Below are 23,658 nucleotides of genomic sequence, written 5' to 3'. Positions count from 1 at the left end.
AGGAAAAATTTCTTCACTGAGAGTCTTCTCAAACATTGGAACAGGCTGCCCAGGGAAGCGTTGGAGTCACCATCCCTGGAGGTATTTAAAAGACAGGTAGACGTGGTACTTAGAGACATGGTTTAAGTGGTGGTTTTGGCAGTGTTAGGTTGATGGTTGGACATGATGTTCTTCAAGGTCCCTTCCAACCTAGCCAATTCTATGACTCTATGATAAAGGGTTTTTCTTACTTCAGTAACTGTCCCCTGTAGAAGCAGCAGACCTCGTGGCCTGTAGTGCCCCCTCAAAGGCTGGGTTAATGCTTCTCACTGCTAGCAAGAGCCCTGCCTCTCGCTGCACATGGGCAGAGAATAAAGCTTGTAACTCAGGAAGGAGACAGTCATAATATCTGTTTGTAATGGGTAAGAAAGAGCTGCTTGTTGGATGGGTATAAAAGAAACCTTTAATTCCAGCCAGGATAGTCTAATGTGTTAGCCAAGTGGTGGTAAAGAGCACAGTACCACCAGGCTCTTGTACGGGGATGCAGGGAGGCTTTTGGGGAGACAAATGCTGTCCTTTACCCTCACAAAGCAGCAAGGTTTATCTTATTGATAAAACTGCAAAGCTGATCTAAATGCCATTTTAAAGAAAACCAAAATTGTTTATATGTGCTGTAATTGGAAACAAGGGCAGGAGTGACAGTGGCGTTACCTCCGCTTGCTGCTCTCTGCAGCCAGAGCAGCTGGTCTTCCTCCATACAGCTCAGATGAAATACTGATTTTTGCGGAGATGGTGTAACTCTGCTGACACCAATGGCATTACATTTTTGAAAGAGACTCCAAAACCTTAAAAAAACCTCCAGTAGTGAATTTTAGTCGCTGTGCACTGGATAGACCCAGTAAGTAGCTATTATCCTAGATAGATCCTTGTAGGTAGGAGGGTGTTATACCGCCTGGATTCGCCAAGGAGCAGTGTCCTGCTTCCCTGCAGTTGGCAAATACTGAGAGTCAGCAGTAATTGTAGCTTCAAACTAATATAACTTTCTTTTTTTCTTTCTGCATAGCCTTCTGGCACTCTATAAAAAGATCTGGCACACTACATAGGATTATGCAGCTTTGAAGCAGCGGAGTCATCTGGGTGTGAAACTTTGATTTCCTGTGTCTTGAAACGAACTGTTATTTCTCTCTTTCCTTTTCAGAAAACCCCCACAGCTCATGCCATGAAGGAGGAGAACTTTCTTCGTCGCAGGTTCTCGCTTTGTCCGGCCTCGTCCACCCCTCAGAAGGTTGATCCTCGCAAGCTGACACGCAATCTGTTCTTTGGGGCCGACAATGACATCTACCCACTCAGCCCAGGTTGGTTTCTGGTGTGTCAGTGCAGAAAGTAGTATGTCTCAGGTGCTTGACTGCAAGTAGATATTTTAGCAGGCTTGCAGGAAACAAAGAGAAACAAGTTAATGTGAAAGAGAGAGAGAAGCTGTTGCAACACAGGTATTACTGGATCCCGGACAGTGCTGCTTTCATGATGCTGTTGTCTTTCATTGCCACATTAAGTGAGAATGGAGGGCATCAGAGTTGGGGTTCGTAACCGTTTGAACACTGCACAACCTCATGTTTCGAAACTGAGTAATATTTTCAGGCTCTTCTACTTTGAGGCACTTTTGTGTTTCACCCTAAGTGTTGGACTCATTTAAGATTACTGGCCCCATTTGCAGACGTTTAATGGCAGATTTCCCTGTTCAGATTTAGAGCCCAGGGTAAATATTACAAGAGTAGACTTTCTGTGGTTAACGTTCTGTAAATATCTCCAAGCACTACAAGTACCAGGAATCTTGACAGGTTGCAGTGAATGGCAGATTGGCTTTAAGCATTCTCTTTACATCTTTTTTGCTTTGAATTTCCTAGCACCCTTTTTGAAGGAAATACAGCTTATTTTATTGTTTCAGAATTTGTTGCTAACAATAAATGTTCAAGTCTTTCCTTGATTTCAGTCTGCAAACAATGCTTCCGTTCCAGTCTGTAAACAAGTGCTTCAGGGAACAGTCACAAGTTTGTAGATCTGTCATTTGCAGCTGCCATGTCAGTGCTAAATAATCAAACCTCACAGCACCTTCCTGAGCTCTCAAAACACTGGTATCTAGAGAAAGAACATAGCATCTGTCAAAAGGTTTCAGTGTTCATACAGATGTAACACCCGACAGACTCTCCGGGCTTCGCAGATGTAGAGCAAAACTGGGTCTCGGTTTCCTGAGCTAATTGACTTTAAGTGCAAAGGTTGCAATGGCCTCTGATTTCACAGGTATTTCTACTTGTGGGTGTCTGTTTCAAGGCAATGGGGACCCTAATTTCAGCAGTGCTGACTAACCCTGGCTGTCACCGAGGTCACTGGGAGCTTCAACAACCTTTTGGTAATCAAATTGAAAACAGCTTAAAATGGGATGCCTAAAATCTCATGTATTTTAAACTTGTAGAGACTTCTGAACAGCTACCTGTCCCTAAGTACAGTCCGTACAAATGGGTGGGAAATAAATAGCTGTTTCACTTCTGCTATCCTTGGGAGCTGAAGGGCTGATTTTTCAGGCTGTAGTCACTTCCCCTTACTTTGAGGAGATGGAGAGCCATAGCTTAGGGTTTGCTCATTCTTCTTCTTAACAGCATTTTCAGTGCTAAAAAAGTTACTAACTTCCTCACAGAGGTATTTCAGTGCTGTAATCTCTCAGGAACCAGGGAAAGTTGAGGGTTTCAGCATGGGGAAGGTAGGTGGAAGAGTTTGTCTTTTCCTCAGCATCCCCCATCACCTTGTTTCTCTTCAATCCCTGCTGGCAGCTCAGCAGAACAAGTGCTTTGAGCCACGCTGGAACTTTTGTTCTGCTGCATAGTTCTCCCAAGTAACCTCCAGCACTGGCGTCAGCAAGGGCGGTCGCCCTCTGTAATGCAAAGGGAGAGCATAGCCCAGAGAGTTTGTAAAGGAGAGAATATCCCTTTTAAACAAACAGAAGTTACTGCTTCAGCCAGGGGATTTCTTGCAGAGAGTCTGGGGTTTTGTCTAACCTTACTTTTTTTACTCCTTTCCTTTTTTTCCTGGTCCCCACAGAGCTGCTTCGTCTCTTTGTTTCCCTCACGTTTCCCCTAAGAAGTAGCTGTCATTCTTCACGTTCAGTTGCCATTTCCCATGGTGGGCTCCCCTTTCACTCCTTTGCTGCTGCTTCTGCCTCGTTTTCCTCTGAGCCTGGTGTGCTTCTCCCTTCCTTCTCCCATCCCTCTGAAGGATGCTGCTATCACCATAGATAAGCCACAGGTCTACGTCTATAACCTGCATCCAATATTTCTCTGTCACCCATTTTCCTCTGTTGTTTTACATGAACTTTCAGTTCAGCAGATTTTCTTTACGAGGGCACTGGGCTGATCGTGTTGGGTGGGTGCTGTGGGCAGCGCGGGCAGCAAAGCCCAGTGGTTTCCTGCCAGGAATTTGGTGGGTTGTGAGGTGGCTGGAGCTGCAGGTCTCACAGCACCAACACCTAGGATTAGCCCTCCAACAATGAAGGTGTGCACGTTAAATAATTCAGTGAGAAGGGAGCGACAGACTTTACACTTGAGGCAAGATATGCTATGGAGATTCAGTTCAGTGAGAGGATTTTTTTGTAAAGGAAACATATGGGAAATGCAGAGGGCACTATCTGAAATAACACTTTGGACTTTTTGCCTCTTGGTTGCATACAAAAATGGTAATTATTATAGTAACTAAAAGAAATTTGAGGAAGACATTTTCTCTTTATAGAAAGTTCACAAACTAGAGAGACATGACTTCATGTTTCTTGTCCGTGTCTTTCTTTCATGTAGCAGTGAGGGGAGAGAATCTTTCTCCCTTTTCTTTTTCAGAGAAGTGGGAAGTTTATTGGGAGAGTAGCTAAAAGAACTTCTAGAGAATCTCTCTTCTTCACTATGCTGTGAGATCACACAGTGGCTTTAAATAAAAATTTAAATTAGCCTATCTGCATCCTGCATCCTCAGAGATGCACTTCCACGAATATGGGAATTTTACTGTGATAGATGCATAGAATTAAATTTAAGCCTGGTTTACACATCAAGCCATGTGGCTGGTATTTACAGCAGTAATGGGTTTTATTCACAATGCTTTTGGCACACATCAGAGCCTGTATTTCCTCTTGTAGTTCATGCTGGGTGGAGCTAATCATTAATTCCTCAATAATCCGGTTATTTTTCTTCCTGTTACCATTGATAAGTCGGGCCTGCTATATCATTCTTTATAAGGGAGAAAGGCAAATGAACCTGTAGGATTGATGCCCAGCAGAAAACCAAAGAAAAGGAATGGTTACTCTTCTGGAAAGGAACTAAATATTTGTTTTTCCTATGCATGACAGTAATGGGATAAAAGACGGTATCAGTAATTCATCTCTGTAACCGCAAGGCTGGAGTGTTGGCAGTTTTCTTCATGACGTGGTGAAGGCTGATTCCACAAGCACCATTGGTTCTCTTCCCAAAATACTTTTCACTATTTGGTGCAAAACTCCCGGGCTGCTTTGTGGAGGACCCTTCTTTGCATGCCCTGCTAGCAGCCAGCGCTTCAGGTTGGGAGAGATGCAGTTCTATTTCTGTTGTGGGCATTATGTTTTCTTGATCAGGGAGATAAGAACTTCAGCTTCTATAGCCACTTAATATTCAGTTCCTTATATGTTTTTCTGTGGTTTCCTATTTATTTTCTCAAGGCGGCTATGTCTGTTGTGCTCTGGGTGGGACTCTTGCTTTTGGGCTTTCTGTGCACTTAACTATGTGTGCGGGTGTTTGAGAGACTTGCACATGGTTTCAATGAAGTTTGCTTTCCAGACAAGGGCTGGCTCTCACCCTCCGCATGGCTGCAGCAAGTCTACTTGAGACAGACAGCAAAGATACTCCAAAAAACAGCCTTTCCTGCACAAATGCCAATAGACTTAACGTGTTTGGTGTAAGAAACCAGTATATGCTACTCCATAAACATATCTTATGAGTCCTTGTAAATGTAAGAGTGGACAGTTGCATGTTCCCATTTTTCATAATACCCTGTGAGCAGGATGGTCCATAACCTCAGGAGCACTGAAAATCTCATTGTTTAGGTGCAAACCCTTTTAACTGTATTACTGAGAGAAGGCAGAAATCTCTCAGGTACGGGTTTTTTGTATGGATACCAGCTTGGAGTTAAGCTTTCTTTAAGAGATGAAACGGAATAATGGATGTGAATTCTGTTATGCTAATAGACACGATTCCCTTGGAGCAGGCAGCAGCTGATTCCCATTAACTTTACTTGAACTTTTAGGCCATATGTTACTTTCCCATACATGCACAGAAAAAAAACTCTTCATGGGAAACAACTGCAGCAGCTACATGGCTTTGTGAGTTTATTCCAACCTCCTCTCTCTCTGTTGGGGAGAGTGGGGGCTATAGAGAGGAAAGTGCCATCAGGGGAAGAAAAAGTATGGAGATACGGGTCCTAATCCATGCACTGCAGTGGTTATGGCCATCCCACTTGTCATGGTAGCACAGGGCGACTGGCAAATATCCGACCACTTGGGATTTTCTCTTGCCTGCACACATTACGTTTCCAAATACATTATCTAGGGCTCAGTGTTTCAAGTGGAGGAGTGACAGTTAAGAAACTAGGTTAAGATATAGGCTCCCTGTTGTTGAAGAAACTAGGTTAAGATACAGGCTCCCTATTGTTGCAGCACCCTCCTATGTGACAGAGTGGGTCCTTCCTCTGCTTCAGTTCCCCACATGAGCAATCCACGTGCTGTCCCTCTTCTCCCAGACTTGGAAGTGTTTGCTTTCTGCATCAGCGCAGCTGCATGCGTGTGGCACAGCGCAGGACTATGCCACAGGGTGAGAAACACGTCTGAAAACACCACCACCCTTAGTCACCATGTAGATCGTTGAACACCTTCTAGGAACAGTTGTCCCACAAAGCCTTTTCTTAAATTTAAGAGTTGGATACACCAAACTGCCTGTTGATGCCTGTTAAAAGGACATGGGTTTTGTCCTGTCTCTTTACCAGTGAAACCCTGTAGCATAGTTGCAGTTCTGGTTATAATGGGACATGCTTGTTCTCTCACATGTCCCATGATGGAAGTGCAGACGATGGCCATGAGGATATGTGTTTTTAGTAAGTTTCTGTGGCTGACTTTTCTAACGGTGCTTGGCTTCTTAAATGGTTGTTCTGAAAACTCCAGGAGACATTATGGCTTCTGGCACATCTGTGACAACATCTGCTGACTTCAGGAGAATCGTGATTTTCCCTTACTGGTTTTGGATTGGGTGGTGTTTCCAAGATTGGCCCACACAATGTTTAAAAACATTTTTAGCAGTTCCCATGTTTGCAGCGTGCTACAAACGGATTATTTTTCACTGTCTCAGTGGTTCTTTACTGCGTCCGGTATTCTGAAGCTCTTACTGCTAACAGTTTTGAGAAGACGACTACATTGCAATTGGATAACAATGACTGTCTTGGCACTAAAAAGCTAGTCTCATCAGATGCTATTTTTTTGGCTTTTTTTTTTTAATAGAAGCTCTATGCTTTCTTTTACCGTAAGGACATGATTACAGTTGGCAAACAGAACAGAATTTATCATTACATTTTATTGCTTGGACTAGGACTACACACACGCAGACTAGTATATAATGGGTATAATGTACTGCAAGTTTAGTATACTTGGGTAGTGGAAATATATCTCAACAATGATTGGAAAATGTCATAGTGTTCATAAATACTACTTGTTAATTGAAAATGTTTCTTATTTTAACAAATAACTTGGTCAGAAGACATTGACCTTCTGCAGGTTTTTTTAATTTTGTTTTACTAATTATGTCTAAATGCTGCTCTGTCTTCTGTAACGTTTTATGATCATGGTTATTATTTGTCAAACAAAGCATGCTATCAAGTGCATCTGTGTATAGTTGCCAGATACTGACCAAGGAGCATAATGTATTGAATAGCTGCTTATTAACTGAATTCCATTGATTATTTGCATTGAATGAGGCATGGGGTATGTAAGAAAAGAACAGACTGTGGTAATGTAATTAAAGACTACATCATAATGCAGACACAGAAGGGAGCTGATTAAGGATGCAAAAGCAACCTTATTTCTGTTTTTTTTTCCAGCCTTCATATGCTAGACTTTGCAACCATCATGTTGGTTTACCATGGTGTTTTGAGACCTAACTTAAGCAGTGCTTGTTGCATAGCCCAAGCATGTGGATCCAGGCTATTTCAAGCTCTGCAAGTTCCCTCTCTATGATCCTGGTGTGCCTGCTCCTGCTCACAACAGCTTCTCTTGCTTGCCGTTAGCAGTAGCCCTTCTAAGGCAATAAGTAGCCATGGTTTTGTGCAGAATTTCTCTGTTTCTGAATCACATTTATTTGTTGCAGGAAAAGACGTGGAAGGAAACAGCCCAACGGCACTGAAGGATGAGACACCACAGACTCCAAACTCCATTAGTAAGGTACTGTGGAATCCATCCCTAGTCTTGCTTTCATTCTTCTCAGGCTGTTATTAATCATTCCTACTCTCTCTTTTTTAAAGCCATTGAGAAAGCCTCTCCTTATGTTCCTGCAGGATCTGTGTGTGCATGTTTTGAGAGAAAGAAAATGAGTGGTTTTGAATGGTTGGGATGACAGAGAAGCCCACACTTTCCTCTGACTTGATAGCACCTACTGCAGAAGAACCCTGTTTTTTTGAGTCTCATTTGGCAGTGTAATTGTATATGAATAGTTATGGTTGAAAGGTTGATTTTGTCAGCAGAGGTATCTCCTGCTGCTCCTGGTCAGTGAGGCAATCATAAACCTTAATTGTTTTGGAAGAGAAGGCTGTAATATTTAGTGTAGTGCATAGCATCTGAAACTGTGAGCTCTGGGAATTGGTGTAACAGGAGAGGATTGCAAACTGTCCAACATTGCCTGAACACAGTGTTGTAGAGAGGTAAAACTGGATCTAAAGACTCTGGATCTGAGGCTTCAAAACCTGGCTCTATATCTAGAGTTACTGAATGCCTGGGTTTGATTTCCTGAAGAGATGGAATCAACTTTATAAATTAGATCTGGCTTTTGAGATTCATGTATGGGCTTTTTTGGCTGCAGCTCCCTAACATGTTTCTGGAGGGTAACTAGAAATAGAAGCAAGACCTGTTAATAATTTTTTAACTAAATTTATTCAACTATGAAGCTATGAAATGCAAGTGACACCAGCTGAAATGAAAATATAACACGAAGGAAGCAGCTTCAGACAAGTGATTTCCTATAATATATGGAAATAGGCTCTGCATCTTCAAATACATTTGGCTGTGCTTGCCTAGAGCTTGCAGGTTGTTCTGCCGGGGTGCCCTGGCAGCGGTCAGCACAGGGAGATGGTGACGAGAGGAGCTTTGGGAGTATGCGACAAGGGCTCGTGTACATGTCCGCTGCTATTGCTGGAATTTGGCAAGCTGCAAACCGACCTTGGTTTTGCTTTTTCAGGCAGCTTCCTTATGGCAAACCAGCCTCCCACTTATCCTAGCAATGGAGAAGCCCAAGTACCAGGTAACTTCATCCAGGGCTTTGTTTTAAAGGCAGATGTTTTGCACGCCTTACAAGGAGTGGTGTTAAATTCCCAATGACTTAGGAATGTAAAGAAGAAGGACTTTTTCTGGACAGGACAATTCAGAGCACTGAAATGCTGCCCAAAGGGGACTTCGATTTCTGAGATGCAGGATGAGCACAAGAGTAGGAGTGTATTTATGAGGGGTATCTGGGTGAGAGTACAGCTCAGCTGTGTTTTCCTAGCCTCAGGGCCTGCCCTGCTATTTAGTCTCCTACAGGTGTGTTTTTGAAAGCAGAAGCACCCTTGGAAGATTTGGGTGCCCACCTAGATTTCTGCCGTGCTTTGTGTGCACCTGGGAGGTGTTGGTGGGTCTCTACTTGACAGTGTCAAGAGCATTTGTTAAGGAGAGATAAGAGAAAACGTACAGCACAAAACAACTGCATCAGATTTGCGATTCCAAACAAATGGGGGTCTGAACCTGGACACAAGCTTTGCTTTCACCAACCCAAGACTTTGGTTTTACAATAGTCAAAATTGCTCTGAAACGCAAATGGACCAAAAACAGATATGAAGACACCCAAAACACCAAACTTCAACTTGCCTACTCACTTGCAGTGTTGCAGGCAATTGCTTTGGGTACTGAATGGGCCAGAGCCAAGGTTTTCTTTCCTGCCTGAATGTTCTGCTTAGGCACACGGTGTTTGATTCGGAAATTTCCACCTCACTGGACCTGTGCTGTAGCGCCTGTCATTCTCATTTCACTCTGTTTTGCCTTGCTGTGTTGTACACTACCTTGTTCTTCTCTGGTAGTCAGTTTGCTTAATACTTCATTTTTCACGTCCACTTAGCTCTAAGGCTGTAAAATGAAACCTTACTGTCTCGTGTCCAGAACTCTAAGTAGGGACCTGTCACAGTATTCCAGTTTAAAAATAAGTAGCGATTCCACCTACTTGAACCAAAGGAAGGAGTGTGTGCTAACTGGGTCATGTTTATATTCCTGATAGCAGGGGGGAAATAATTTTTAGAAACCAAACTGTAGGGTGTGCAGGTTTAATTAATGGATTCAGAAGTAAATGTTCTACGTAACAGATCTATGCAATGAATACTCTGAATACTTACCCTTCTTTTGGCACAGTGGATATAACAAACCTTGTTGGAAATCCATGTTCCTTCAGCAGCGCTATTTTGATGTACCACACCACATTGACTCTGTTCACCCAGTAATGAGAAGGAAAGGAAAGCCAGTCGAGTGATTCAATCCCTGGACTGGGGCTTAGGGGACCTTGAATTCCCAGCTCTGACTTGGAGTCCCTGCATTTCCCCAGGCGGATTAATTGCGTTTCTGTTTCACATCTTCATCAGTGAGGTGGAAATGGTTCTCCATTTTGTTCACTCAGGCCATATCCACACTGCATGATGGAGCAGGCTGCAGGTTTTCCAGGTTAGCAGACACCAAGACATCTGTGAACTTGTGAGCTGTGAAGCCATTTAACTGCAGCCCCACTCCCCTGTGCTCATAAGTCTATGTCTGAGGTGTGAACACATCCTGATTGTACTATCTGTACAGACAGTAAAATATTTGGTGCTGGAACATTTGATTTCAGTGTGTTTGTGCAGTCCTTAGCATTATATATTTCTGATTTCACCACAAATTTTATTAAAATAAATTTAAGGCACAGTTCAGCTACGTATTACATTGCTAACTTTCCTGGGGCATATTTTCTCCTGTTTCCTTTTTTAAGTGCAGTCTCTTTCATCTCCTTTTTCAAGGGGAAAAAAAAGTAGCTTATTTATTTCAGATTGTTTCTCATATTAGTTTCTCTCTTTTTTAGAGCCCTTTAGCCTTGCTTTCTGGGACCAGTGCTTATAGAGGGGGCCAGAAACTATCTAAGCCTCAAGCTCATTTTTGGAGCCAGGTAGTGCAGTTAGCACTGTACTGCCTGACAGTGACTGGAGGTACCCTGCTTTCATTTTGTGCTTTATTCAGCACGGTTAGCATCCTTTAAGGCACCTTTTATTGCAGTATGCAGTGTTGCATTTTCTCTTTCTTCCCTTCCTGTGCTTACCTATTTATTCTACTGGCTGGAGAGCAGCTGGGGTCTCTTGATATGCATGCAGAGCCCACAAAGAATTGAAATGTATTTTAAGGGATAGTCAGAAAAATCTTGAAGCTGTCACTCAGTGGTATTTCACTCTTTTCAGTCTCCCACTAATGCCACAATAGGGTCTAAAATTATCACATTGTCGGAGCATGGCTGTTGCGTGCACAGTTTTATGATGTGTGGGAGCGCAAAACTTAGATTGCTTTGTTCATCACGAATGAGTTTTTCCACATGCCTGAATTGTTCAAGTCTTTATTGTGTGATTTGTAATCTGAAATATGAATCTAAGTGGCTGCTAGAAATTTATTTTAGCTGCAAAGTAGTTTGAAATGACTCATACTGATCACTTGAGATTTAAGCTACAACTCCCATGCTGTCTCAAGCTCATCCTTCTCGATCCATGAATCGTGCTCTTAACCTCTGAGTTAATTCCAGCCATGGTTACATTTGGGACTATCATAAAAGATCATTTACAACTCTGGCAACCTACAAGGGTACCTTTCCCTCTGTTCTCTCTTAGCTAGCAAACCGAGGAATCGGTTGTCAGAGAGATCCAGAAGTTGCAGGAATCACCTCACAGAGGCTCAGGAGCAAAACATCCCCTGTGTGTGTGAAGCACAGCCTTATAGGAAAATTCGGCCCTTCCAGGTGGTGTTATGCTTAACTGGACCCTTGCTGGCTTTTTATTACCTTACTTTATGCTGTCGATGCTGTGGATGTAATTATTTTTGAGCTAGTTTTCCCTGTCAAGACTTATACTCAGTTCCTGTGTCCTGGCTCAGCTACATCTTGCTTCTGCAATTCCATGTGCAACTGTTTAGGGTAATCACTGTTGTCCACAGAGGGCTTTGCAGCTGATTTCAAGTGAGCAGAGATGTAGCCTGGAGTATCCTGGGAAAATTGCATATGTAGGGGGAGGATTTTGTACTGTGAGGTAGGAAACATTGGAACATCCCTAACTTGTGTTGGTCCATAAAAGCCCTGAAACTCCCAAGTGCCTCACAGAGGGGAATGTAGACAGCAGTAACTACTTCAGAAATGAAGTCTCAAAGTTTATAACTTTGGGTAAGCCGTAGCAGTCCTATCACGTCACCCCGGGTCGCTGGTGATCGTAATTCCTTACTCTAGTGTTTCTGATAGGAAAGATAAAGGTAAATGGAGGTGCTAAAATTGAAATTATTTATTGAACAATTTAGCAAAGCATATTTTAAGCTGAAAGTCCAATTGTTTTTTGTTGCTCACTTTCTTCATTTGTTTAAAATCAGCCTAGGAAGAAAAGCTGTGCCTATAGCTAGAAGGGAAAGCAAAGCTTTGTTTCAGGTTTCTGCTGGGCATTACAACTGGATGTCATGTGTAACAGCATCTTTTTCAGTGTGCAACTTCCCATCTCGCCTAAGATGTTCTTTCAATATTCTAAACTTGCAGAACGTTCTTCGCATGAAAGGCACACTTAAATGATCAAATAGAAATCCCAAGAGGTCTGTTACTTTTTCTTTAATTACTATAATAGGACACAATGGAGCAAAGCATTCCACTAAACAGTAGTATAACTTGATATTTAGAGTTGCTTGGATAGCTGAATTTCAGCAATGATTTTCCCCAGATATTGCTGTCATGTCAGCTATTTATTTGTACAGGCTTTTCAGTTTGTGCTACTCATTGTGCTATTTCAGTGTTGTAAACACAGTTGCTGTGTCTTTGTAACATTGTTGAAATAAGAAGGATTTTTTCTTTTTTTGCAAGTAAAAAGTTTTAGGTGTAGATTATTCAATTTACTGTAAAGCAGCATATTAATCGAAGGTAGTCTTTCCTAACACTAAGCTTGTTTGTCAGTAAGAATTGCTTCACTGATTCCACTGTGCTTTGGATGTGCTGTTAATTCACAACAAAATGAAAAAGTTTTTAGAAAGGCCTGCTTATAGCAAATTAAAAACAAAATTGTTTAAATGCAGTTGAGCAATCTGTGAATATTCACATAAGTAACAAGAAGCTGTTCACTTCTAATGTTAAACCCAGTTTTTCCATAATGTTAATGGAACTTTTTTTCCACTTTGGGAACTTTTGTTTTATTTCTTTTATTTCTGCAGTGATACAGCTCTGTAGCATTTATATGTGGAAAAGATACTGGAGATATTACATGTGAGCAAGGATGTCTCCCATGTGATGACTATTTTTGCTTTTGTGAAACATAATTTATGACCCCAGATACTTTTGTTCTGCCTTCAAATTCCCATCTGATTTCGTCTTTCTCTTACTTGGATGCAAAGAAGAAAAAAGAACGACTTGTAAGCTGTCACTGCTGTTAACAGGCAGACCACAGCTTGAGAATGGTTTTATTTAAATGTTTCTGATTTGGAATAATTCTGCGTATTTGTCTCTCATTACAGTTTTTTTGTGTTTGTCCTGTGCATCAAGGATTGCTTGCGTTAAACAACAGGATATTGCTCTTGCTATTATCCAAGGCACAGCATGCTGATGGGCTGGCATCCCCCACACCAGAGTTGATCACAGACTGTTTGTCTGTGAAATGATTTGGTTCCTCTTGGAAATGAAGTCACCAAAAAGACACTGGATCAGAATAGCATTATTGTGAGGAGTCTGTATGCTCTCTTACAAAGCCTAGCAGAAGTGTAAGGGTATTGGGATAACTGCTAACAATCAGCAGTGGTTCTGCAGAGCTACATGACGGAGATGAAAAGGAATAGAAACTTAACTGGGATAAGAAGTATATCTCTGAGTACAGTACAGCCCATCATCAGCTGGCAAGGTCATCACTCAATCCTGGAAAGGACAGATCTGGTTAGAGAACAAAAAAGAAACAACAGTTTCCTACCCGTGCAAGTGCTGCTCTATGTCCTGATAAAAGTTTTTGGCAGATTAACAGTCTTCACTCCTTATAATTATGAGAACCAGTGTATGGAAAACATACCTTGCTTTGCTATCTTATCAGAATATTCCAGTGGCTTTTTTGATTTTAAAAAGGACACCAATTCCCTCCCATTGTACAAAAGTCTCATCTCTGGTTAATATTGTTCACATGTTGCTGCAGAGAGACGGGGCCAGATTCTGACATCCTGCACAAGCATTATCCCAGTGTCCTTGAAAGATTTGCTGTGATGACAAATGCCTTCTCTTAGTTTTCTGCCAGGCTGAGAAAGACAGGGCAATAGAAGGACATCATTAAATGCTCTTGATCTGTCCTGTGCCTTAGGGATCTTTTGAGCTGATGGCACAGATTTACTGAATCTTATATATGCCACAAGGTACAATCAAAACTACAGATTCATGTAAACATATGAAATCATATTACTTCAAGTCACTTAGCAGGTTAAACCTGGAAGAACTGTGCATTGCTATCAGCAGCATGGGGGCCTACAGTATGCAGTGCTGGGACCTTAGATCCCACCTTTCCTGTGAAAAGGCAGGAACTTTAAACCCAGAAATGCAATGCTTTTCACTCTGTACACCTGATGATCACCTGCAAGCAAACTGCTGTCTAGGACCTGTGATGGTGCATCTTCATCAGCATAAAAAGAAGCAAAGTCGGCAGGGAGAAGCAATCATTAAAAAAGTAACTGGGGTACAGCGTCAGGTTTCTGAAAACAGAAGTCCCAGGTCAGGCACATCTGAAAACTTGTCCATGGCTTGATTTTAGTAAAATTCTCTCTCTCTTCGTAAAGCTTGGTCATTTTACAACCACCTCGGGGAGCTGCATTATCCATCACACAGCTGGTACATCACAGTTTTTGGGACATGGCAACACAGATACTCGTTTTTCCATTCCTAGAAAGTCTTACACAGGCAGTGAGGGACTTATGCTACTGCTGCTTTCTCATCCATTAAGCCTGTCTTAGTGTGCGCCATCCCTGTGGGCGTGTTTCACCTTACAGGCAAGGCTAGCAAATTCAGCATGTCTGGACATAGCTCAGACATGGGGGAGGCAGTGCCTGAAAGAAGCAGCACGGTGGTTCAGGAGCCCACCGCAGCAGCCTCCAAGGCTGTTAATCAAGCTGCTTTGACCAAGTGAAAGACCAGTTTGTAATGATTTCAGATGAGTTTTGCTCAATATGACCCGGCAATGTGCGTTTGCAGCCCAGAAGGCCAACTGTATCCTGGGCTGCATCAAAAGAAGCGTGGCCAGCAGATTGAGGGAGGTGATTCTGCCCCTCTACTCTACTCTTGTGAGACCATACCTGGAGTATTGTGTACACCTCTGGAGCCCTCAACATAAGAAGGACATGGACCTGTTGGAGCGGGTCCAGAGGAGAGCCATGAAGATGATCAGAGGGCTGGAACACCTCTGCTATGAAGACAGGCTGAGAGAGTTGGGGTTGTTCAGCCTGGAGAAGAGAAGGCTCTGGGGAGACCTTATAGCAGCCTTCCAGTATCTGAAGGGCACCTACAAAAAAGCTGGAGAGGGACTTTTTTTTACAAGGGCATGTAGTGATAGGACGAGGGGTAATGGCCTCAAACTGGAAGAAGGGAGATTTAGAATAGATATTAGGAAGAAATTTTTCACTATGAGGGTGGTGAGGCACTGGAACGGGTTGCCCAGAGAAGTTGTGGATGTCCCATACCTGGGAGCATTCAAGGCCAGGTTGGATGGGGCTTTGAGCAACCTGATGTAGTGGAAGATCTCCCTGCCCATGGCAGGAGGGTTGGAACTAGATGATCTTTAAGGTCCCTTCTAACCTAAACCATTCTGTGATTCTGTGATTCTATTGAGCTTCTAAAAGCTATGGTGGTGTAAGGGGAGATTATCCCATTATACACTGTTGTGGACTACGGCTTTATAACATGCATAGCAGTATCGGCTGGCCTCGGGCATGCGGTGTCCCTGGTCATGAAGCTATGAGTCAGATCTCCTGAAGAGGCAGAATCAATGTCTCTCTGTGTAAACGTCCCAGGTTTGAAGTCTTATGGTTGTTTAATTCTATTTTTAGCATGACCTAGAGAGACTCCAAGGAGGAGGCAGGTGTGGATCGTAGAGCAGTGAAAGTGCCTCTGTGTTAATGGTTCCCCAAGAGCAGCAGGTTTAGGGCTCAGGTTTGCGTGCTTTGCGGCTGTTGTTGGAAGCCTTTCTGTATTCATCTTCAAGGAAATTTCCTTGAGCCAAGTCAGCTTAGGGGCCAAGATTTTATTCTTTATATAAGTGCTAAAATGTAATTGTCTAGACAAGAAGTGACTGTAGCTTGTTTTAATTAGTTAAGCAAAAAGCATTCATTATATCCTGATGCTTTGCAGACACCTGAGCAGGATTTCCTAGAATCTCGGGGACATCTGTGCTTTTTCTGCTTCTTGTGCTGGCTAATGAGGAATAGTACGCAGTGTTTCTCTCTGTGTCTGATCTCTTGGGCTGGAGGGAGTGAAACTACCAATAAACAGTTGGCTCATAATTGTATCTCAAGGACAGGACATTCTCCCTGCGAACTGGGAGAAAGGGGGAGAATTCTTCTGACCAGTTTCAGAGGACACGTGTCTTGAATCATGAAAGCATAATCTCCTAATAATTCTGAAGGATTCTTGCTCAGAGATATTTAAGCACTTAGAAATGTTTCCTCATAAAGAAAAGCTTATAGCATATCTCCCAAATGTCTACCACTGCCCTTTGAAAAGTGACAAAGACCCCGTGGGCGCAATTCTCTGCTCAAATGTCATATCTGTGCAGCAGTCCCCACTGTAAATCCTATGTTTTTACAGGGAAGTCCCATGTGCAGTAATACAAAATATGCATCAGAGACTGCATTGCAGGTAGAGGAGACAGGTTTAACTTTCTATCAAAACAAAAATGGCAAATATTGAATAGTTTTCAGGAGTCCAGAGCTGGCATTTTCATTGAGTGGATCCAATGCCAAGTTGACTTGTAAACTGGAAAGTCAGATCAGGGGCTTCACTGGTCTTTATGTGCCATCACAGGGTTTTCATTTCTCTATTCTTAAGTGTCAAGTGTACTTTTGTTTCTAGTGAAAGACTACTGTAAGGGTATGTGAGAACAAGTACTAGGTTCTACAGTGACCCTGGCTCTGTTGCAAATTGCACCTTCTGACCCTAATTTCTAATCCTGCATCATCCAGAGAGAGTTTTGCTCAGTTGGGCATGCACCCTTATCTCCCATTTTGGCTTCTGTCACAGTCTCCAAGCATGGGTGATGGCCTGTTTGCTGTGATCTGGTCATGCATTTGCATGTTTTTAAAGAAGTCGTGTGGAAAGGACTGATCTGGCTGGTCTGAAATATTTTCCTGCTCACACTAATGTTCAGCATGGTTTGTGGCTGTAGTAGCCAGAGAGGTTTCTGTGCTGCTGGGTGGGAAAAGGAAAGTGGGTCTCTCAAAACTGAAGTCACTGTACAATGATTACATCAAATCATGACATACAGGAAAGAGAGTCTGAGAGCCCAGTGGGTTTGTTTCACATCATAGCAGCGAATTTATAAATGGGAACTATATTTGATAGTTTTTTTCGTAGTACAACTCGTTTTTGTGTCATACCCATTAAATCAAGGTGACCAAGGGCTGAGCTTTTTTATAAAACTGTCATGCATAAGTAGGAGAGACAGTGCCTGACCGCAAAAGATCACAGTCTGAATGCATCAGACACATGAAAGGTTGGAAGGAAAAGTGGTACAGAGAGAGAAAGTAACTTCCCCAACGTCACATAAAAAGTAGCAGAGTCTAGGCTGTACCACAGTTCTTATGCGACTAACCCTCCCCAGGTTTTGGATAATTTGCCGGCAGTACCTGTCAAAGTAGGAGTCCTCATCATGAGCTGGGCTCCAGAGAGCTATACTCTCCAAGCATATATTATTTTGGGAACAGTAATATTGTGACCACGTCTAACAAAAGTAAAGCATTTTTTCAGCCCATCAGCACAGTCATGAGATCAGTCTGCAGCCTCTGAAAATGAATTTAAACAGCACTGACACTATCAAACATGATTTGAAGTGACTGTGTATTTTGTGCCTTGCTTTGCAAGGCCAAGATAATGATGATTTCCTGTATTATCTGTAACATGATTAAGTCATTTCTTGCCCACTCATGTTTCTGGACATTTCAGTTAGGGCAACAGTCATTGCCAATATCGAGTCTGGTTCTGAAAGATCTATACCAGCTTCCCCATAATTTTTATTCCAGTAATTGAAATGCTTTCAGATCTGAAAAGAGATGGGCAGTTTTTGAAGTCAGGAATAAGAATAGGGGTGGTTTTTTGTTTTGTTTTTATTTTACAAAGATTAATGTCTGCATGGGAGAAATATGAAGAAAATTTGCTGGGCAATTTTTCAACTAACTATGAGTATAAAAATGAAGTTCGGAGTGCATTGCAAATATGCATTTTCTGCGCCTTCCTAGTATTCTGCTGCTGAATTCTGCAATCAGCTCTTTCATGGATTTCTGGAAGTTATAAACAACTCTTCATTAAAACATAACTTGAACATCTTCATGTTAACACATGCTTGTTTTCTCTCTCCCTCTTTTTTTAGATTGAATATAAGCTTTGCAATGGGTCTGACAAAGAGTGTGTGTCTCCCACAGCCAAATTCATGAAGAAGGAAACACTGAAGGTATGTGCAAAGCAGCCAAGTCAGCATCAGCTGACTTTCTTTTACAAAACAAGTAGTACCTTCCAAACAAACCATTGGGAGCTGCTCTGAGTCATTTCCCAAGACCTGGAGAAGCCTCCAACTCTTCTAGCAGTCATTGTAGGCCAAGGGCATTTACAAGCTTTATATACAGGATTAGATTATGTACTGCAAACAGAACAAATCAGTGTAATTATTTCACTCTGTTCATAAGTTCCAGAGCCACTAGGCACCTCAAGAGGATTGTAATCCTTCATTGGTCTTGTTAGGAGGGGTACGTCTAGGCAATCTGAATAAATCATTGCTTGAACGCTTGTTTGTCTACCAAACCAAAAGTATAAATAATTTGGTTTGGATGAAATTAGATTTAATTGCTTTAATTTGAGGAGGAATGGGTATTCAGTCTCTTTCCATTCCCCCCAAAGAAAAGCCAAATTACATTATGTTTAGTGAGACTTCAGGAGCAAAGAAAATGCCTCCTATCTCATTATGCTTTTGGTCTTCCTTGTGCTCATTTCTGGGGAACTTGTGCTGGGTCGTGTTCTAGCTGTGCTATACATAGCTGTCCTTAATGCATTGTGTTCTTTCCTCCCCAAAAGAGGCCATGATTACAGCTGCTGTATTTTCTCTGTTCTGAACCAGGTACAAAAAAAAAATTACAGACAGGAGAAGAAAAGGGCTACTAAACAACTCTTCAGTGCTCTGAAGGATCCCAGTGTAGTGATCACAGCAGACTGGCTGAAGGTATTTCATACAAACCATTGCTTCTGAGGCTGTAGGAAAAAATAAGTGAGAAGTACTTGATGTGTCTGAGACTTATGCACTAGCACTTTTTTGAGTGAAACAAGACCAAATAATTTTGACTTGAAGTTGCTGTAAAGCCGTACTTAAATAGCTGCTATAAAAGTGGAGTTATGGGGAATATTTACTTTCCATCTTAACCTAACTCATGTCCTTAAGTAGCGATGGGTTCTCAAAAAGTGCATAGTACAAAAGGAACCGATGATGTTTCCTTCTTTCGTCCTCTCTGAAAGAGTCTGCTGGCCTCTTCCCATAGATGTGTTTTTGTAGTGAAGAGGGAATAGACAGAATAACAGCCTGGAAATGCGCAGATACAGCTTGTTCTATTGACAGTTGGATTTTATGTTGTCACAGCACAGAATGAAACATATTGGACCTGATGACAACTGTAATTTCTCCTTGTGCAAAGACTCAACTAGTGACAGCTTCTCATTGAAGTCCTGAAACGTTGTATGTGGCAAAATAAATTTGGATTGGCATTGAGAGATGTTACTTTTCACCGCTGATTTTCTCCTTATTTGGGGCCATTTAGTCTTCTCGACTAATAGTGAATTGGTTGCCCTTTTATAATGGCAAAACTTAATTTCCAAACATTGCCAAACACATAGCTCTTAAAAAAAAAAAAAAAATTAACTTAGGGATTTCATGAAACGATACAATTGCATTTGACCAGAGTGAAAAACCTCCAACATTGTTCTATGATCAGTATTAGAGGCCAGAAAAGTGAGATGGGTATGGTTTATTTGAGAAATTACATTGGCAACAAAATGTTTCCATAATGTTTAGTGTTGATGATAGATAAATATTGAGGGGTTTTTAAAATACAAAATACCTGTTGTATGTTTGTTGTGGCTTGAAATTTCTGGTTCAGCAACAAATGATGCTGAGCCACAAAAACATAACACTGACATAAGACTTGATGTTTGGCCTATGTACATTGAAGTCAAGAAGACCTTAGGCAAAATCTAACCTTACTGAGAAACTTCCTTATTCTTAAAGCTGTTATCTTTAATATATGCTATCAGATTTAATGTCTTCTATACAAGAAGGAGCATGCATTGAGCTTGACAGAGAAGTAAACCATCTGGAGAAGGTGCTTTTAAAAATGGGGTATTTGACAAAACTCTTTCATAGCTCTGTTCTGCAGAACACAGTTAAAATGACTTATAAGCGGAATTAGACTAGCAATAACATTTTGCTATGCAATGTTCTAATTGGCGTGTCCTCCATGATTATTAACAAATCAGTCTCACATGGGCCAGCAGCGCTGGTTGCCTAAAAAATTAAGCAAGCTGCTAACACTAAGCCAGCACTAAAAAATGAAGACTGGATTCTGACAGCAAAATCCCAGGCCTTGTAAATTTGGCTATCAGATCCCTAGACTGTTCAGATAATGCAATGTATCTCCCTAAGGAAGTGTATCGTAGTGTGGCCTTAGGAGAAACACATACTGGAAATACTGTATAAATACTGGTTTTCTTTCCAGGAGCAAAGTAAATGCAACTTTCTGTTCTCTCCCTGCTTCCCTCCAGATTCGTGGGACTTTGAAGAGTTGGACCAAGCTGTGGTGTGTTCTGAAACCAGGAGTGCTGCTGATTTATAAGACGCCAAAGATCGGACAGTGGGTTGGGACAATCTTGCTCCATTCTTGTGAGCTGATCGAGAGACCCTCCAAAAAGGATGGTTTCTGTTTTAAACTTTTTCATCCTTTGGATCAATCAATCTGGGCTGTAAAGGTAACAATCCTGATGAGTTGAAAAACCTCTTCTTGGTCACCAAAGTGTCTCAGCACTAGTATCACCTAATGATATTATCTAGAATTTCAGTTATTCAGTTGCTATTAGTGATGGTGAATTGAGTGCATAAAAAGATTAAAGACACTGAAGCTTGGTCATGGTATGACATCAAAGGAACATGGCGCATAGTGATTAGTTACACAAATGTGTCATTCTTGGTGTATAGATGCATGCATAAACTGAGGAAAGGGGAAATGTATTAATGCAGCAAAAAAGATACCTAGAAGGTATATCAAGCCATGGCCTACATCTTTAAAAAGAGATGAGGAATAGACCCAGTCAACTGACTTCCCCAAAACAAGGACACACAAAGCACCAAGTGCTTTGCACAACACTGGAAGAGGGTTGGCATAGTGACAAAAAACCAGATTAATCATTTGACTTTTTTTTCCTAATGCCTCTGAGGTTTGGGTTTGTTTGCTATGGACTTGAAACTCAGTGGTCTGCTCAAGAGGCTGTTGCACAAAAGTGTGACACTGCACAGGTTGCCTTATTTTTCTCTTCTTTGAAATGGAAATGGCAAGATTTTCTCTCCCTTCACTTTGAGTTCTTCAGTCTGTTGTTACTCACAGGCTAAGACAGTCTCTTCCTGTACACGCAGTAGGTCCTGCAGTGACCTCTAGATCTCCCTGTAACACAAATGATTAATAGTTTCTCACATTTCTTGAGATAACTCCCTGGAAATTTTCAAGAGCTGCATTTCTTTTTCTTCCTTCCTTTAAGAATAGGCAAAAAGAGAAAAAAATATCTAATACCTATGAGCAAAGAGGAAGACCCCAGTACCTCCTGAGAGGCACTGAGAGCAACGTCTGTTGGATACCCTGAAGACAAAGCTTAAATGTTCTTGAACTCTTGTTTCCCCATTAGAAACAGTGACTCAGCAGAGTTACTGCAGACATAAATTCTCTAGGAGACATCACCAGTGTAAGCAAAGCATTACAAGCTACTGCCTTGCTGCAAAGGTGTTCAGCAGAGTAAATCTACTTGGAAAGACTCACGTGAGAGCGATGAAGGCATTTGTCATTGGCATTAGAAGTTCTAACAAAATGGAGGGGAAGCCCTGTGGGAGCAGATTAAGCAGCCTCACTCCTGCTCATCCCTGCAGTTAATTGAACAGTTTTAAACACAGCTGTACAACCACTATAAAAAGTCTTGCAATTTTTAATAAGGTAGGAGGAGAGAATTAAAATTAACCTCAACAACCAGGGGTAGAAGCTGCTGTTTTCTGACGGTAGCTCATCTCTGATCTGTGCCTAGATGCATTGCTTTTGCTTTAAGTCCCAAAGGTTTCACTGTTATCTTGCTTCTTACACAGTTTTGAGTTTTGATGCTTTTTAAATTCAGACCATGCACCCAAGAAGGTCATCGATCATTTGCTATCTGTCAATAAAAAAATTCCTTGTGACTTGACAGGTCAACTGAATTGTTCTGAAAAGCACAGTCAGGAGAGCTAGTGAAAAAGTAGAATCAAAAACACAGTCAGGTACTGAAAAGTAGTGCTGCTGACAGATCTGAACTGTTATGCCAGAATGCCCTTCCCTTTGAATGAATCATGCAAAAGAAAGAGGAGTTTTTGTCGATGTCTGTATGTATTTGCATGTGTGTATATTTTTCTAATTCTTGTGTCTCTTGAGAAAATATATGACAGAAATAGGAATTAGTATATTAAATATGAAGGGAATATATCTCTGAAAATATTTGTGTACTAGAGGAAGTCCTACAGACTTTTTAGGTTTTGAGGTCAAAGTAATGCTCTAACTTGAGACAGATATTTAGGAAGCTACATTTGGGCTGCATGGTAGGATATTTCCTGAAACGCTGAGTTTAGCCTGGGTTGTTATGTGTGATAGATGCTTTCAGCCACAAGGTGAACACCAAAATACACATCAAGAAGAAATCCACCAGTGAACTGCTTGATGTCAAGAAGCTGTCTGCGCTCTGACAACAGTTTAAGGCTGAAACTGCTAAAAATACTGTTTCATTTTATGTCATTTCATGGCTTTCTTTTAAAGCAACTGGAGCAGAATTGACTGATCTAATTTGGTGATGTATAACTGTGCAAAGAAAGCCTATTTCTCATGAAATGTAGATTAGCCTGAGCTTAAGCAAAAAGCCCAAGTTACTGTCCATCATGACAGAAATAAGATCTGGCTAAACAACTTTCACTTTCGGCTAAAATAGGTCATGAAATTTTCAAGGATTTTCCAGACTAGGGTTGATGGTCCAGTTTTGACTCACTTAGTGGACTTCCAGCTAACTTAGGGTAATTAATAAACAACTTTCTGCATCTTGGCCTTGTTGCTCAGCAGATGTTTGGATGTAACTGTTCAGCCCTGAAACAAATGTCTGGTTCAAGCAGTGCCCTAGATATTTATAGTTGTGCTAGCCAATTAAATTTGATGTGCAGTCATTTTAACGTCAGTTAGAGCCAGATGAAATTTTGGGGTGCTTTTCAAATGATAGGTAGGTAAGATGTAAGACCATTGCTTATAGTGGAAAGCTAAACATACGCAGCGGGGAACTGTTTTTCCTATAAAGCTCTCTGGTTTCTAGAGCTATGGTAGCAGTATATCCCCGAGAAGAGACAGTCCTTTGTTCTACACTGCTTCCCTGGCGTTTTTGAACATTTTAGCCTGAACCTCCATCACAGTGCAAATGGATTAGATCTTTTACCTTATTGCTCTGCCCAGGCCTTTGTAAACCCAATGCCAAAACCGCCAAGGTCTCAAAATCAGTCAGCATCGCAAGCAGTGGTGAGAAGGGCTTCCCCCACATGCTCCAAATACTGCCGCAGAGGCACTTTGTCCATGATGTGAAGGCAGTGTGATCCCAGGCTGCTTCA

The 23,658-nt window shown here is 41.6% G+C and overlaps 1 protein-coding gene across 1 annotated transcript in view; it reads left to right on the top strand.

Moving 5' to 3' along the window:
* The first annotated feature begins 1,198 nt into the window (after window positions 1-1,198).
* OSBPL5 (oxysterol binding protein-like 5) overlaps window positions 1,199-23,658 on the top strand; it is a 63,997-nt gene continuing 41,537 nt past the window's right edge. The window contains 6 exon segments of the mRNA XM_009891998.1: window positions 1,199-1,334; window positions 7,395-7,473; window positions 8,146-8,149; window positions 18,121-18,201; window positions 18,862-18,963; window positions 20,553-20,756. Coding sequence (XP_009890300.1) covers window positions 1,199-1,334; window positions 7,395-7,473; window positions 8,146-8,149; window positions 18,121-18,201; window positions 18,862-18,963; window positions 20,553-20,756 — 606 coding nt within the window.

The sequence above is a fragment of the Charadrius vociferus genome, unplaced genomic scaffold, assembly GCF_000708025.1.
Source record: "Charadrius vociferus isolate BGI_N301 unplaced genomic scaffold, ASM70802v2 scaffold179, whole genome shotgun sequence".
Classification (NCBI taxonomy): Eukaryota; Metazoa; Chordata; class Aves; order Charadriiformes; family Charadriidae; genus Charadrius; species Charadrius vociferus.
Note: the sequence above shows the minus strand (reverse complement) of the source record. Positions and strands in the feature narration are given on the sequence as shown.